The sequence below is a fragment of the Tupaia chinensis genome, unplaced genomic scaffold, assembly GCF_000334495.1.
Source record: "Tupaia chinensis unplaced genomic scaffold, TupChi_1.0 Scaffold000066_1, whole genome shotgun sequence".
NCBI lineage: Eukaryota > Metazoa > Chordata > Mammalia > Scandentia > Tupaiidae > Tupaia > Tupaia belangeri.
Window position 1 is genome coordinate 7,125,447 of NW_006159525.1, and position 12,504 is coordinate 7,137,950.

At 47.1% G+C, this 12,504-nt stretch overlaps 1 protein-coding gene across 1 annotated transcript in view; it reads left to right on the forward strand.

Annotated features, from left to right (window-relative positions):
- The first annotated feature begins 9 nt into the window (after nt 1-9).
- The window catches only part of SP110 (SP110 nuclear body protein), a 38,191-nt gene continuing 25,696 nt past the window's right edge, over nt 10-12,504 (forward strand). The window contains exons 1-6 of the mRNA XM_014582378.2: nt 10-130; nt 4,946-5,089; nt 7,052-7,220; nt 10,125-10,382; nt 10,625-10,783; nt 12,375-12,452. Of these exons, the coding sequence (XP_014437864.2) occupies nt 4,952-5,089; nt 7,052-7,220; nt 10,125-10,382; nt 10,625-10,783; nt 12,375-12,452 (802 nt within the window). The 5' untranslated portion in view covers nt 10-130; nt 4,946-4,951. The remainder of the gene's footprint in view (nt 131-4,945; nt 5,090-7,051; nt 7,221-10,124; nt 10,383-10,624; nt 10,784-12,374; nt 12,453-12,504) is intronic.

Below are 12,504 nucleotides of genomic sequence, written 5' to 3' on the forward strand. Positions count from 1 at the left end.
CGAGGCAAAGGCGGGCTTCCTGTTTGTGCCGCCGGCTCTCCCTGTCGCCCTGCCAGTCTCCGGGACTACTCAGGGCCCAGCCCCTGGAACCCGGGAAGGGGCCGGCGCACTTCCAGGCGGCTCCCAGGTGAGTGTGTGCTCCGGGGAGCCCCAGTGTTAGCTCCCAGGCTCTCTGTAAACAGCGCTTTCCAAAGAGGTGGAGCACGTCGTGGGACTTATTAGGAGGACACTGTTAAAAAGGGGGGCTCGGAGGAGACGCGCACGCGTCCTGTATGCCAGGCCGACAGAGATCCGTACTTGGCAGTGTTAGTGTCATATCCTCCTGCCCGGCTCCCAGTTACCTGGAATTACAGGCATGTGCAACTCGGTGGAAAAGAGAGGAGAATTCATTTAATTTGCGCTCTAATGTCATGAGTTACAGGAGATATGTAATCTATAGTACTTAGCATATAGTATAACGTAATATATAATATATATATATATATATAGGGCACGCGCGCTCGCCAGAAAGAGCGACAGAAAGCGAGCAATCACCTCCCCCCCAGTGGCGATGACTGCACCGCAATCCCCTCGCCTCCGTCCTCCTCTCGGGATCTTGGGCACAGCACGCACATGCACCCAGCGTGAGTTTAAGCCGCCAGGTCCGGGACTCTAACCGGGCGACTACATGGGAGTCCAGCGACGCAGCCATTACACCAACTGCTGGTCCCCAGTAATATACATATTTTTAAGGCCAGCAGATTACGTGGTGGTTAAGGCGCTGGACTTCCACATGGTCAACTGCAGTTCAAATCCCAGACCTGGTGGCTTGCTTTCTCCCTTTCCCTCTCTCTCTCTCTGTCTCTCTCTGGTGAGTTAAAATAATAATAATAATAATAGTTTTTAAAAATATATATGATGCATTTTTTAAAGCATATTCATGATGTGTTTGATATCAATTCCTACAAGTGGGAATTCAAAGAAATTAGGTTTTTAGGGCATTTGACATTGATTTTTTTAGAGGTGTTTTAATTTATTTTTATTGTGGTCCATTAACTTTTCTCTCTCTCTCTCTCTCTCTCATTTACATTTAGTCACATATATCTTTACCTTGTACATTTCTTTTTCCAGCAAAAATACCATGCATCTCAGTCAAGACAAAGACGTTACTATATACATTATCATCACCAAATAGCTTCTCTTTTATTTGTCATTTAAACGTACTTTTATTTTTTCCCTCCCTCCCTTATTAAACCTTTTTTCCCACATTTTATTGATTCTGAAAAGATCTTAATTAAACTAGATATAGGGACAAAGCTAAAATCTAGTAACAAGTGCACTGTAATTTTCTTCTGAAACATTTTTTCTCTCTTTCCATTCCGCCTTGTACTAAAGAGAGGCATAAACTGACTTGTTGAATTTACAATGTTACTGTGGTCCAATCTTTCCATTTAAATCCTGGAAGTTAACATTCTACATTATTATTAATGTTTCTGGACTAGTCCCCCCAAATTGGCCATTTTTTTGGCCGTTTTTGTTCTCTTATTTCTGTCTGTCTTTAGTTCTCCTGGAATAGCATGCCCTTCAGAACTTCTTGAAGAGCTGGTCTGGTGTTGGTAAATACCTTCAGGTTTTGTTTGTCTGAGAATGTTTTTATCTTTTCTCCCCATAGGGAGGATAATCTTGCTGGATATAGTATTCTCGGTTGAAATTATTTTTCATTTAACAGTTTGAATATATTTTCCCATTCTTTCCTTTCTTGCATTGTTTCCAGTGAGAGGTTCAGCATTAGCCTGACGGAATATCTTTTGTAAGTAACTTGACATTTCTTTCTTGCCAATTTTAGTATCTTGTCTTTATCTGAGGTTTTGGCCAATCTGGCTATTATGTGCCTTGGAGATGATATTCCTGGGTTGATTCTGTTCGGGGTCCTTTGTATGTCATGGGTCTTGATATTTGAATGTCTCTTTAGGTTTGGAAAAGTTTTCTTCCAGGATTTCATGAAACAGGCCTTAATGAGGGCATTGATGACTAATAGTTTCTTCACCTTCTGGGATACCAGTTATCCAAATGTTTGGGCATTTAGTGGTATCTATTATTTTTCCTATATTATTCTCATCTTGGGAGTTATTTTCTCCGTTTTTTGGTTATTTTTTTTTCTGGGACAGAGGTGTGTTTTTTTGTTTGTTTGTTTTTGTTTTTGTTACTATTTTTGAGAGAGAGAAAGATTTTGCTGTAGGGTGCTTGTGCTCACGAGAGAGACAGAAAATGAGAAATCATCCCCCAAGGGGGATGGCCACACCACAATCCCTTCTCCTCCAGTGTCCTCTCAGGATTTTGGATGCACACGCACCTTGCATGAGTTTCAAGCCACCTGGATCTAGGACTCGAACCACAGTTGACTACATGAGAGTCCAGCGACATAACCATTACACATCTGCTGGTCCCAAGAAGTTTTGTCTTCTCTATCCAAGATTCAACCTTCTGCGTGGTCTAATCTGCTTTTAATACAGGTTTCAATTTCCTGTATTACAGCCTTTATCTCTAACAGGCCCATTTGATTCTTTTTTTTTTTTTTGGAGAGATTTTTTTATGGTGCATATTTCTTCTTTCAAATCATGGAAGAACTTCCTTCCTCATCTCCTGGAACTTGTTGTCTCTTTTGTTTTGTATCTTCTGGAATTTGTTATCACTCTTTTCTTGCATCTAGATTAGTTTTGTCACTATGAAAATTTTTTTTTTTTTTTTTTTTGGAGAGGTTTTCGCTATATGGCGCGTGCGCTCGCCAGACAGACAGAGAGAGACATAGAGACAGAAAGCAAGAAATCACCCCCCAGAGGGGATAGTCACGCCGCAATCCCTTCGTTTTGTATCTTCTGGAATTTGTTATCACTCTTTTCTTGCATCTAGATTAGTTTTGTCACTATGAAAATTTTTTTTTTTTTTTTTTTTGGAGAGGTTTTCGCTATATGGCGCGTGCGCTCGCCAGACAGACAGAGAGAGACATAGAGACAGAAAGCAAGAAATCACCCCCCAGAGGGGATAGTCACGCCGCAATCCCTTCTCCTCCATTCTCCTCTCGGGATCTTGGGCACGCACACACATGTGCCCGGCGTGAGTTTAAGCCACCGGGTCCAGGACGCGAACCACGGTCGACTACATGGGTATCAAACTGTCTTCATCTGTATTTTTCTGAGTACTAGCAAGAAAATGGTTTTCATATATTCATAGCTCATTTGTCTTAGTCTTTTGTTAATTAAGTGTTCATGTCTTTGTTTTGTTTTTTTTTTTTCTTTTTGTTCTACTTGGATATTTGTCTTTCGCTTACTCACTTGTAAGGTCCTTTCACATACTGAAAACGAGAACACTGTCATATAGGACACATGACTTTGCGTGGCTCTGCTGCTGGCTGCCTTGAGCTGGTCCCTTCATCTCTCTGTGCTTTGCTTTTGTCTTCGGGAATCCCAGCAGAAGAAGGTGAGGAACTGGCAATGCCCTGAGAGCCATAGTATCATACATTGTTCCAAGTGGAGCCAGGGCCTCTTCCTCTCCTTAGCACGTGTTCATTCTGACCTTTTCCAACTCCGCCCTGACCTGTGCGTCTGCTCTCCCTTTGCATGTGGTGGAGGGTGGATTTCTCTCCCATCTGTTCTTTACTTTTGGGACCTCTTCCCGATGATAGGCTTCTTCTCTTGTTTTCCAGTATTGATGTGGATTGTTCTTTTTTGCAATACCTTTTTCTGTGAAATGTGAAGAATTTGGGAAGGAGGAGAAAAAAACAGTAGTGTTCTGTCTGCCACCAGGATTAAATACTTGAAAATCATCATTAATTACAGTTTGATTATGTTTGACACAAAAGTGAAGTTAGACAAACAGGATCCATGTTGGTTTGGTTTTGTAAAAATCCAAAGGTGGGGACCAGCAGATGGCATAATAGTTATGTCTCTGGACTACCATGTAGTCAACCATGGTTTGAGTCCTGGACCCGGCAACTTAAAATTCGCACCAGGCGCATGTGCATACATGCCCAAAATCCCAAGAGGAGAATGGAGAAGAAGGGATCGAGGCATGGCCATCCCCCCAGAGGGTGATTTCTCACTTTCTGTCTCTCTGTCTCTTCAGTGAGCACACACATTCTATAGTAACATTCTCTCTATAAAAAAGAAAAGAAAAGAAAAATCGGAAGGTGACAACATATCAAGAATGGTACCTGTCTCTGTTCTGCCTGTTAGAACTTACTGATATTTTCTCAGGGTCCATATGTGGTCACATTACATGGGCATGGAAAAAAGCACATGTCTGCCCTGATGCATGAGAAAGATATGTGCATAAAGTCACCTTTCCTAATCATGCCTTTCACATCCTTCATGTTTTAGTTTATGGTAGGCCTGTTGGTGTTGAAGATGGTGGGTGATTTATTGAATTAAATATTATCAGATTTCCATCCTTCTACCCATTTTGGGTGGTCGTTTTCCAGGAGCATTGCTAAATACACTCATGCTGCAGCCCAGCTCCATGTAGTCATAGCACACACTTAGGACTGCAAGCCTAGACGCTGAGTCGGGGTCTGTTCCCACCTCTGCCACTTCCATGCTGCACAGCCTAGGGTGTGTTATGAGACTTCCTGTGTCAGGGTCCTCAGCAATACGAGTGCCATCTTAGTAACCGTCTCTCAAGGGCTTTGTGACGTGGCTGCATCTGAAACCCTTAGAACAAGGTCTGGCACACAGGAAGCAAGCCTTGTTGGGATTTCAGCATCAGACTGTTGGTCACTCTCAACCTCCATGGCTGCTAGGAATTGTCACTGTTTCCCATACCCATGAGTCTTTTGGGGAGACTTTGCTCTGTGGACTGTGAAGGGGGTGCCTTTGGGTTTTGAATACCTATCTTTAGATGCCCATTGAATGCAGAGAGTATCTCCCTGCACTCAGAATCTTTGCTTCTACTTTCTCATCATGTCTTTCCCTTCACCATGACCAAGACCTTAGAAGCGGCTCTTTTTCAGCACTTCTCACACCAGAAGCTAGAGATCGCCTATGCCATCGATAAGCCATTTCCTTTCTTCGAAGGCCTCTGGGACAAATCCTTCATCAGCGATAGGCAGTATGGGGTGAGTCACGTGGAGTCTTCAAATGGCAGCCCAGTTGCCACCAAGTGTGCCAATTACTGGGGTCTCAAACACAAACCACCAGGGCTTCTAGGGTTTGGAAGGTCAGCCCAGGCATGCTCATTACCACAAGGTGGGTATGACTGACAGAGGGAGTGTCATGGGCACTGTGTTCATTCTGGGATGTCATATAGGCTGCCTTAACAAATGACCACAACCAGGGACTGAAAACAAGAGCAACGTATGCACTCACAGTTCTTGGGTCCAGAAGATCAAAATCAAGGTGTCAATAGGATTAGTTCCTTCTAGAGGCTTTAAGGGGAATCCATTCCCTACCTCTCCCTCAGCTTCTCGTGGACTGCTGTCAGTCCTTTGTGTTCCTTGGCTTGCGGACACTTCTCCCCAGTCTCTCTGTCCACCTCTACATTGCCTTGTGTCTGTAGTGTCCTCTCTCCTTTTTCCTCTTTTTTCTTGGGGGGGGGGGAGAGGTTTTTGCTATAGGGTGCATGCGCTCACCAGAAGGACAGAGAGAGACAGAGAGACAGAAAGAGAGAAATCACCCCCAGGGGGGATGGCCACGCCATAGTCCCTTCTCCATTCTCCTCTTGAGATCTTGGGCGTGCATGCACACATGCCCAGCATGAGTTTAAGTCACTGGGTCTAGGACTTGAACCACAGTTGACTACATGAGAGTCCAGCAATGTAGCCATTACGCCATCTGCTGGTCCCTCCTTTTTCCTCTTATAAGGACACTTGGATTTAAAGCCCATTCTATCCCAGGATGATCTCATCTCAAGAATCTTAATTACCCCTACAAAGACTTTTTTCAAGTAGTTCACACTCACAGTTTCTGGACGGACAATTCTTTTGGGAGAGGGGTGATAGTCTCCCCACTGCAGGCATCATCCCCATTTAGAAGAGCTTATCGCTCACAGTTCACTCTGATGTGAGGCCAGTAGGCTTTGGGAGATCTGTTATATGGACAAAAGTGACGCTCTTTTAATATAGGGTTGGGGTTTTGCAACTATCCTCTGAGCCCCAGGCCCAGGGAAGTGTTGGCAATGTTACAATCGTCCTCCTCCAGTTCTGGCCTAGTTAGCTCCAGCGCCCTCTTCAGATCACAGCCCAGATAGCACCTCCCAGAGAGGCCTCTTGGACCCACCCATACTGGTTACTCATCTCGTAGCAGTCCATGCCTACCCTTCATAACTCTACTCACAACCGTAATTGGATATTTATGTAACTTGAGCTTGTCATTTAATGCCCACTTCTCCACTCGGCAGTGCCCACCCACCCCCAGCAGGGGAGCCCCTTCCTGTGTGCCCAGGCAGCCTAGCAGGGACTCAGTAAGTATTGGGTTGTTGGAAAAGTCATGACATATTTTTCTATGCAAACATGCAGCATGACTGTTCCGACAACCCTATATTTTAAAATCAGTTGTACTCTGCCGTGTTTCTTCTTTTGTTCATACTGTCAGCAAGAGTAGTTCTCTGGATGGCGTACCTGTGGCTGGAACCTCTTTAGGCCACCTCAAGTCCGAGACAGACAGCACAGGCTAACAGTCAATCAACAGAGGCGGCACTTATGACTACTCAGTGGCCCCATTGCTAGGGTATCCTGCCCAGAGCCTTAAAGAGTTAACGACACAGTAGCGTCTTTGGACTCCAGATTCCCTCGGTAATGTTTCTTTCTGCCTTCAAATACCCTAGAAGTAAGGCCCACAAGACAGACTGCCTTTAAAGAAAGCAAATAGCCTTCTTCCTATAACTGATCATCCAAACGTGGATGACGTCCCCAGAGTAAACGTGTGGAACGGTGGCCTCTCTACCTTCAAGGGTTTGACGAATGTTCAATTTCTTCTTAAAAGTGTAACGTAGCTTCCTTACAACTTACGTGACTACAGATGAGTAATCACTCTCCATTCAGCTACAACCACGTATAAGAACCCTTCACTCCATTTTTAAGGAATCTATGGAAGCCTGTAGAAACTTGGTCCCTATCGCCAAAGTGGTACACAGCACCCTCACCCAGCTGGAGACGAGGTTTAGCGTGCCCCTGCTGAAGACGTTGTTCAGCCGCATCAACCTGGTGGAGTACCCCAAACTCAACACGATTTGCCAGAGCTTCCGAAACGGTAAGGAGGTTTCGCAAACACTTTTCACTTGGGGACGTTGCTGTCCTCAAAGTCCGGGTTTACTCCCTCCCATGTGGGATGTGCACTCTAATCCCAGCTTTCTCTTTAGGAAGGTGTTGGAGCTACCCTCCCACAGGTGTGGCAGGAGGAACGGCTCGGGCTAACTCTGGCCCTGAACTCTCTAAGAGGAGTTTCTACAGGCACTAATGTTTCTATCTTCTGTTCCGTGAATCTGGGGGAAATTGTACAACTTTGCATACTGGATAAGCTCTAGCAAGTGCCTCTTTAAAGTAAGAGAAATGCAGTTGCAGAGACCAGGTCTGACAGGATGGAGAGCCAGAAGGAAGCAAAAATAGATAGAGGTGGAAAAGAATAATGATCTTTTTTTAGTGCATTATCCCTACTTGCTTAGATGGAGCTGGAAAAGAATAACGATCTTTTTTTAGTGCATTATCCCTACTTGCTAGGGTTATCTCATGTCATCTTTTGTTTTGTTTTGTTTTAGTTTTTTCTGTAGGGCATGTGTGCTTGCCAGAGAGGGACAGAAAGGGGGAGGAAGGAGGTGAGAAATCACCCCCGCGGGAGATGGCCATGTCCCAATCCCTTCTTCTCCAGTCTTCATGGGATTTCGGGCACACACGCGTGCCTGGGACTCAGACCACACAGTCAGCCATCTCGGAGTCAGCGGTGCCTTAATCTCCACTCCACCTTCTGGCCCCGATCTCAGGTCATCTTTAAAGCAACCCCGTGAGGTCATTATTCTCCCCACTTAGCAGTCAAGGAAGTTAGAGCTCCATTGGAACTTCCCCAAGTGACATGTCTGTTAAGACGCAGAGCCAGGAGTCCTACTTGGGCCCCCTGATACCAGGACACAAGAGTTTAACCAGTTCTTGGGACCAGCAGTTAGCGTAATGACTATGTCACTGGACTCCCATGTAGTTGACCGCAGTTCGAGTCCTGGACCCGGTGGCTTAAACTCACACCAGGCGCGTGTGCGTGTGTGCCCAAGATCCCGAGAGGAGAATGGAGGAGAAGGGATTGCGGTGTGACCATCCCCCCTGGGGGGTGATTTCTCGCTTTCTGTCTCTCTGTCTGTCTGAGGAGCGCACGTGCCCTATAGCAAAAACCTCTCCAAAAAAAACACACACACACAAAAGCAAAAAACAAAACAAAACAAACAACAACAACAACAACAAAAGAGTTTAACCCATTCTTAACGAGGGTGGCCTGAGGGCAGGTTGGAAGCTGGAGGAGAGAAGAAAGGTCATGAAGAGAAAGGCATCTCCCATCGTGGACGGGGACTCAGCAAGCAGAGGTATGAGGAAGGATGGTGCACGGAGCACACTGAGAAAAGGCGAGGGCTCTTAACAGAGTGCAGAGAAAGCAGTGATGGAGCTGGGAAGAAGGAGTCGAGTGAGAGGAGCCGGCAGGAAGACGACTTTAGATGGAGGAAAAGCACTTTGGCCAAAGCAGTTGGCTTACTTGCCTGAGAATGACGAGGGCGGGGCCCCAGATCACACTGGATTGTGGCATTTTCGTGAGTGGAGCCACCACTGTTGACAGCCCCTCTTCTGCTCTCTGACACATGTTCATCAGGAGCTGCTCCCCAAAGAGAGCGATGAACCCTGAGCCCCAGGGACAGAGAAGAGAGAAGGCCGCCTTGGCAGGTGCAGCGGCACGTGGGCCCACCTGCTGGCAGCACGGGGAGGAGCGGAGCTCGCCGGCCATGCCGAGCACAGCTGAGAGCCAGAGGTGTCCTGAGCTGGCCGCGCTCAGGCATCGTCCCCGATCTTAACTGTGACTTTATTCTGGTTCCCTTTCCAAAATCTGACTTGGCGTGCCTTTTTTTGTTCACTGTTGAGACTATTTTACTTCTGAAATCAGTGATGGAGAAGGACCACAGGAGCATTCTGGCATAGTGGTTGGAGCACTGGACTCCCACATGGCCAGTCGTGATTCGAGTCCCAGACCTGGCGGCTTAGAAATCACACTAGACTCATGTGCGTACGTGTGTGCCCAAAATCCCAGGAGGAGAATGGAGAAGAAGGAATTCAGCCTGGCCATCCCCCCCTGGGCGGGGATTTCTAACTTTCCCTCTCACCGTCTTCTCCTCTCTGGTGAGCACACGCTCCTTATGGTAAAAACCTAAAAAAAAAAAAAAAAAAAAAGGAAAGAAAAGAAGAGAAATTCTTTGGGTTGTTTGTTTGTTTGTTTGTTTAGAGAGATTTTGCTAAGAGGCACTTGTACTTGCTAAAGAGACTGACAGAGAGAGACAGTGAGAAATCACCCCTCAGAGGGGATGGCCATGCTGGAATCCCTTCTCCATTCTCCTCTTGGGATTTTGGGCATGTGCACACACATACCTGATGTGATTTTTAAGCCTCTGGGTCTGAGTCTGTAGTGGGCCATGTGGGAGGGGAGTCCAGCACCGTGACCATTATGCCACCTGCTGGTCTCAAGAAAGAAATTTTTATTTTATCTTATTTGCTCCAGAGAAGCATATTTATATATTAAAACAGCAATCTCTATTAAAGTGATGGCATGTATATAATTGACTAAATTCTATGAGACCAAAACTGAAGAAAATTGAATCCCTGGGTACAACTTCAAGCTGACAGTTTGTGGGAAAGCTCTCTGGTGTTGGGTTAAGAGTTAGAAGCGGTTATTCTAATACGGAAGTGCTCAAGTCAAATAAAATGTTAAGCCATCGGGAAAGTCATGACATATTTTTCCGTGTTTTTCTATGCAAAAATGCACCATGACTTTCCCGACAACGCGATAGAACATGGCCATGAGTGGACAGTGGTGACGATGGGTCGTTTCTGTGCACCTGGGGAGCAGGACTAACCCTCCATCTCTGTCCTGTTGGATGTCACCACAGTAGTAAGAAAGCCCCTTCTCCAGGTTGTTCTGAGTCTCCAGGCCTGATGCATGTTCTTTCATCAACCCCAATGTTCACCACCTACGAAGAATGGAACAGAGCCACAGAAGTTCCAGTCGACCTAGCAGGAGGGTGCTTCCTCCAGGCCCTGCCACTTCCCCCACCACCTCAGCTGTCCCCGCCGAGCCAGCAGCCTCATGTATCCAGAGACGGTGAGCCTAGTCGTTCTGCCCCTGCTGAGCATCTTGGTGGACTCGTCCAGGAAGAAAGAGGCACTTCTGGTGAGAAACAGGCCCTGCTCAACACCTGGGGAAGCCAGCCTGTGGTGCCAGCACCATGGTGTCTAGCACCCCGAGGTCTCATGTTGCACTAATCTGGCCTTCCCATACACCCACCTCCTGGTACCCACCCCTTTCCAAGAGAGATTTGAAGCACTGGATGGGGCTCAGGTGGGGATTTTTGCTGTCCACTTTTCTTCCTAACACCCATACCCTGTAGTCTCTAATAATTTTTCTTCCTTCAGTGACCAATGACAACTTAATGTCCAAAGTAAGTGAGGAAGAAGACTCGCAGGAGATGCCCAATGGCTCTGGCACCGTGCAAGCTAACATCGACTGGGGCCGACTTAGCTTAGATCAGGTGGCTGCAAAGGGACCATGCACCAGCCAACCAAGAACCTCAGGCAAGAGCCCTGAGACAAGGAAGTGGGCACAACAGAGAAAAAGAAACGGGCGGCCGATAGGTGTTGCCAACCCGCTGATGCACGCACGCACACGCACCCGGCGTGAGTTTAAGCCACCAGGTCCGGGACTCAAACCACGGTCGACTACATGGGAGTCCAGCGACATAGCCATTATGCTAACTGCTGGTCCCAACGTCCCATGCGCTTTTCAAGCCATCAGGTCCAGGACTCGAACCAGCAGTAAGCCATATGGGATCTGGCCACCGAACCACCAGGCCACAGAGCTGGCCCTGTCATTTTAATTTTTAAGAGCATACATTGTTTCATTCCTCAGTGTGTGTGTATCCGTGTCTGTGTGTGTGGCATTATTTTAGACAGGGTTTCTCCATGTTGCTGTCCTCCTGCCTTAGCCTCCTGAGTCCCTGAGACCCTGGGTGTCACGCAGCACCCAGACTTTCAGGATAGGCTGGGACTCGAACTTGGTCTTCCCACATAGCCTCAGCCTTCCAAGCAGCGGCATCTGCTGTAGGGGCTAGATGGACCAAGGGTAGATATTATTCAAGTAGTTGGAAAAGTAATACATTACTTCAAAGGTCTAATGGCTGCATGCCACCATTGCAGTAAGGGGGCTAGAATTTGAGACCTACCTTGTAGTATCATGTAGACAAGAGGAAGGTGACACTGTGATGTGAAATGGGCATTTACTTGTTATGGCTTGAAGTCCTGTCATCATTTTAGTTCAGCAAACACTGGCAGGACTTCATATACGTTTGCCATTCATGGGTGCTAGCAAGTACGAGCTAGCTCCTACCCGTTCTTCGAAAGTCATTGCAGACACAGCTGTTCAAGGTGCTTAGCTCCCTTCATTCTTTCTCAGAACAGTCCTGGGAAGAGCAGCTACAGAGTATCTGTGTAGGGAGAGCAGATGAGGTGAGGTTATGGTGGCTGGGTCGCACTTGGCCAACTGCAACTAGGACTAGTTCGAGTCCTAGACCCACTGGTTTAGAAAACATGTTGGGCACACATGCATGCATGCCCATAATCCCAAGAGGAGAATGGAGGAAAAGGGATTGTGGCATGACCATCCCCCTTTCCGGGAGGGTGCTTCTCACTTTCCCTCTCTCTCTCTGTCTCATCTGTCTCTGGTGAGCACACATGCCCTACAGCAGAAATTAAAAAGAAAGAAAAGCATTTGCACAGACGTCTAGTCAACAGCATGTACTTTTCATGTGGCAAAGCGTCTCCCTCCACGGTGGCCATCAGCCTTCCAGGGCTCCATTTCCTACCATTCACAGTGTCTTTCCTGGGCGAGGGCTGTGGGGTTCTGGGGCTTCTCTCCCATTAGTTGGAGACTAAATGGATCAGACTGAACCACTGTGGGGTAACCGTCCCCAGGTTCACTGTGACAGCCACCCAGGTTACAGTAAACTCAAGCTGGTCGAATCGTGGCAGACCCAGGGGGCCTGTAGGGCTGGCAGATGGCCCAGCCCTGTGCTACCTGCCCTCCTGGACTTCCCAGTCCTGTCGGCTCCCCTCTCGGCAGCTCTTCAGTCTGTCTGAACGCTGACATGAATGATATCTCTTCTGCCAGTGATAAGAGAAGATTTTGCAGAACCAAATGATGCAGAAGAGCCCCAGGAGGCCTCCACCACAGCGTCAGGCAAGAAAGGTGAGAACAGCCTTCCTCCTATGGATGCCGAGAGGGGGCATTCAGAGCGGTT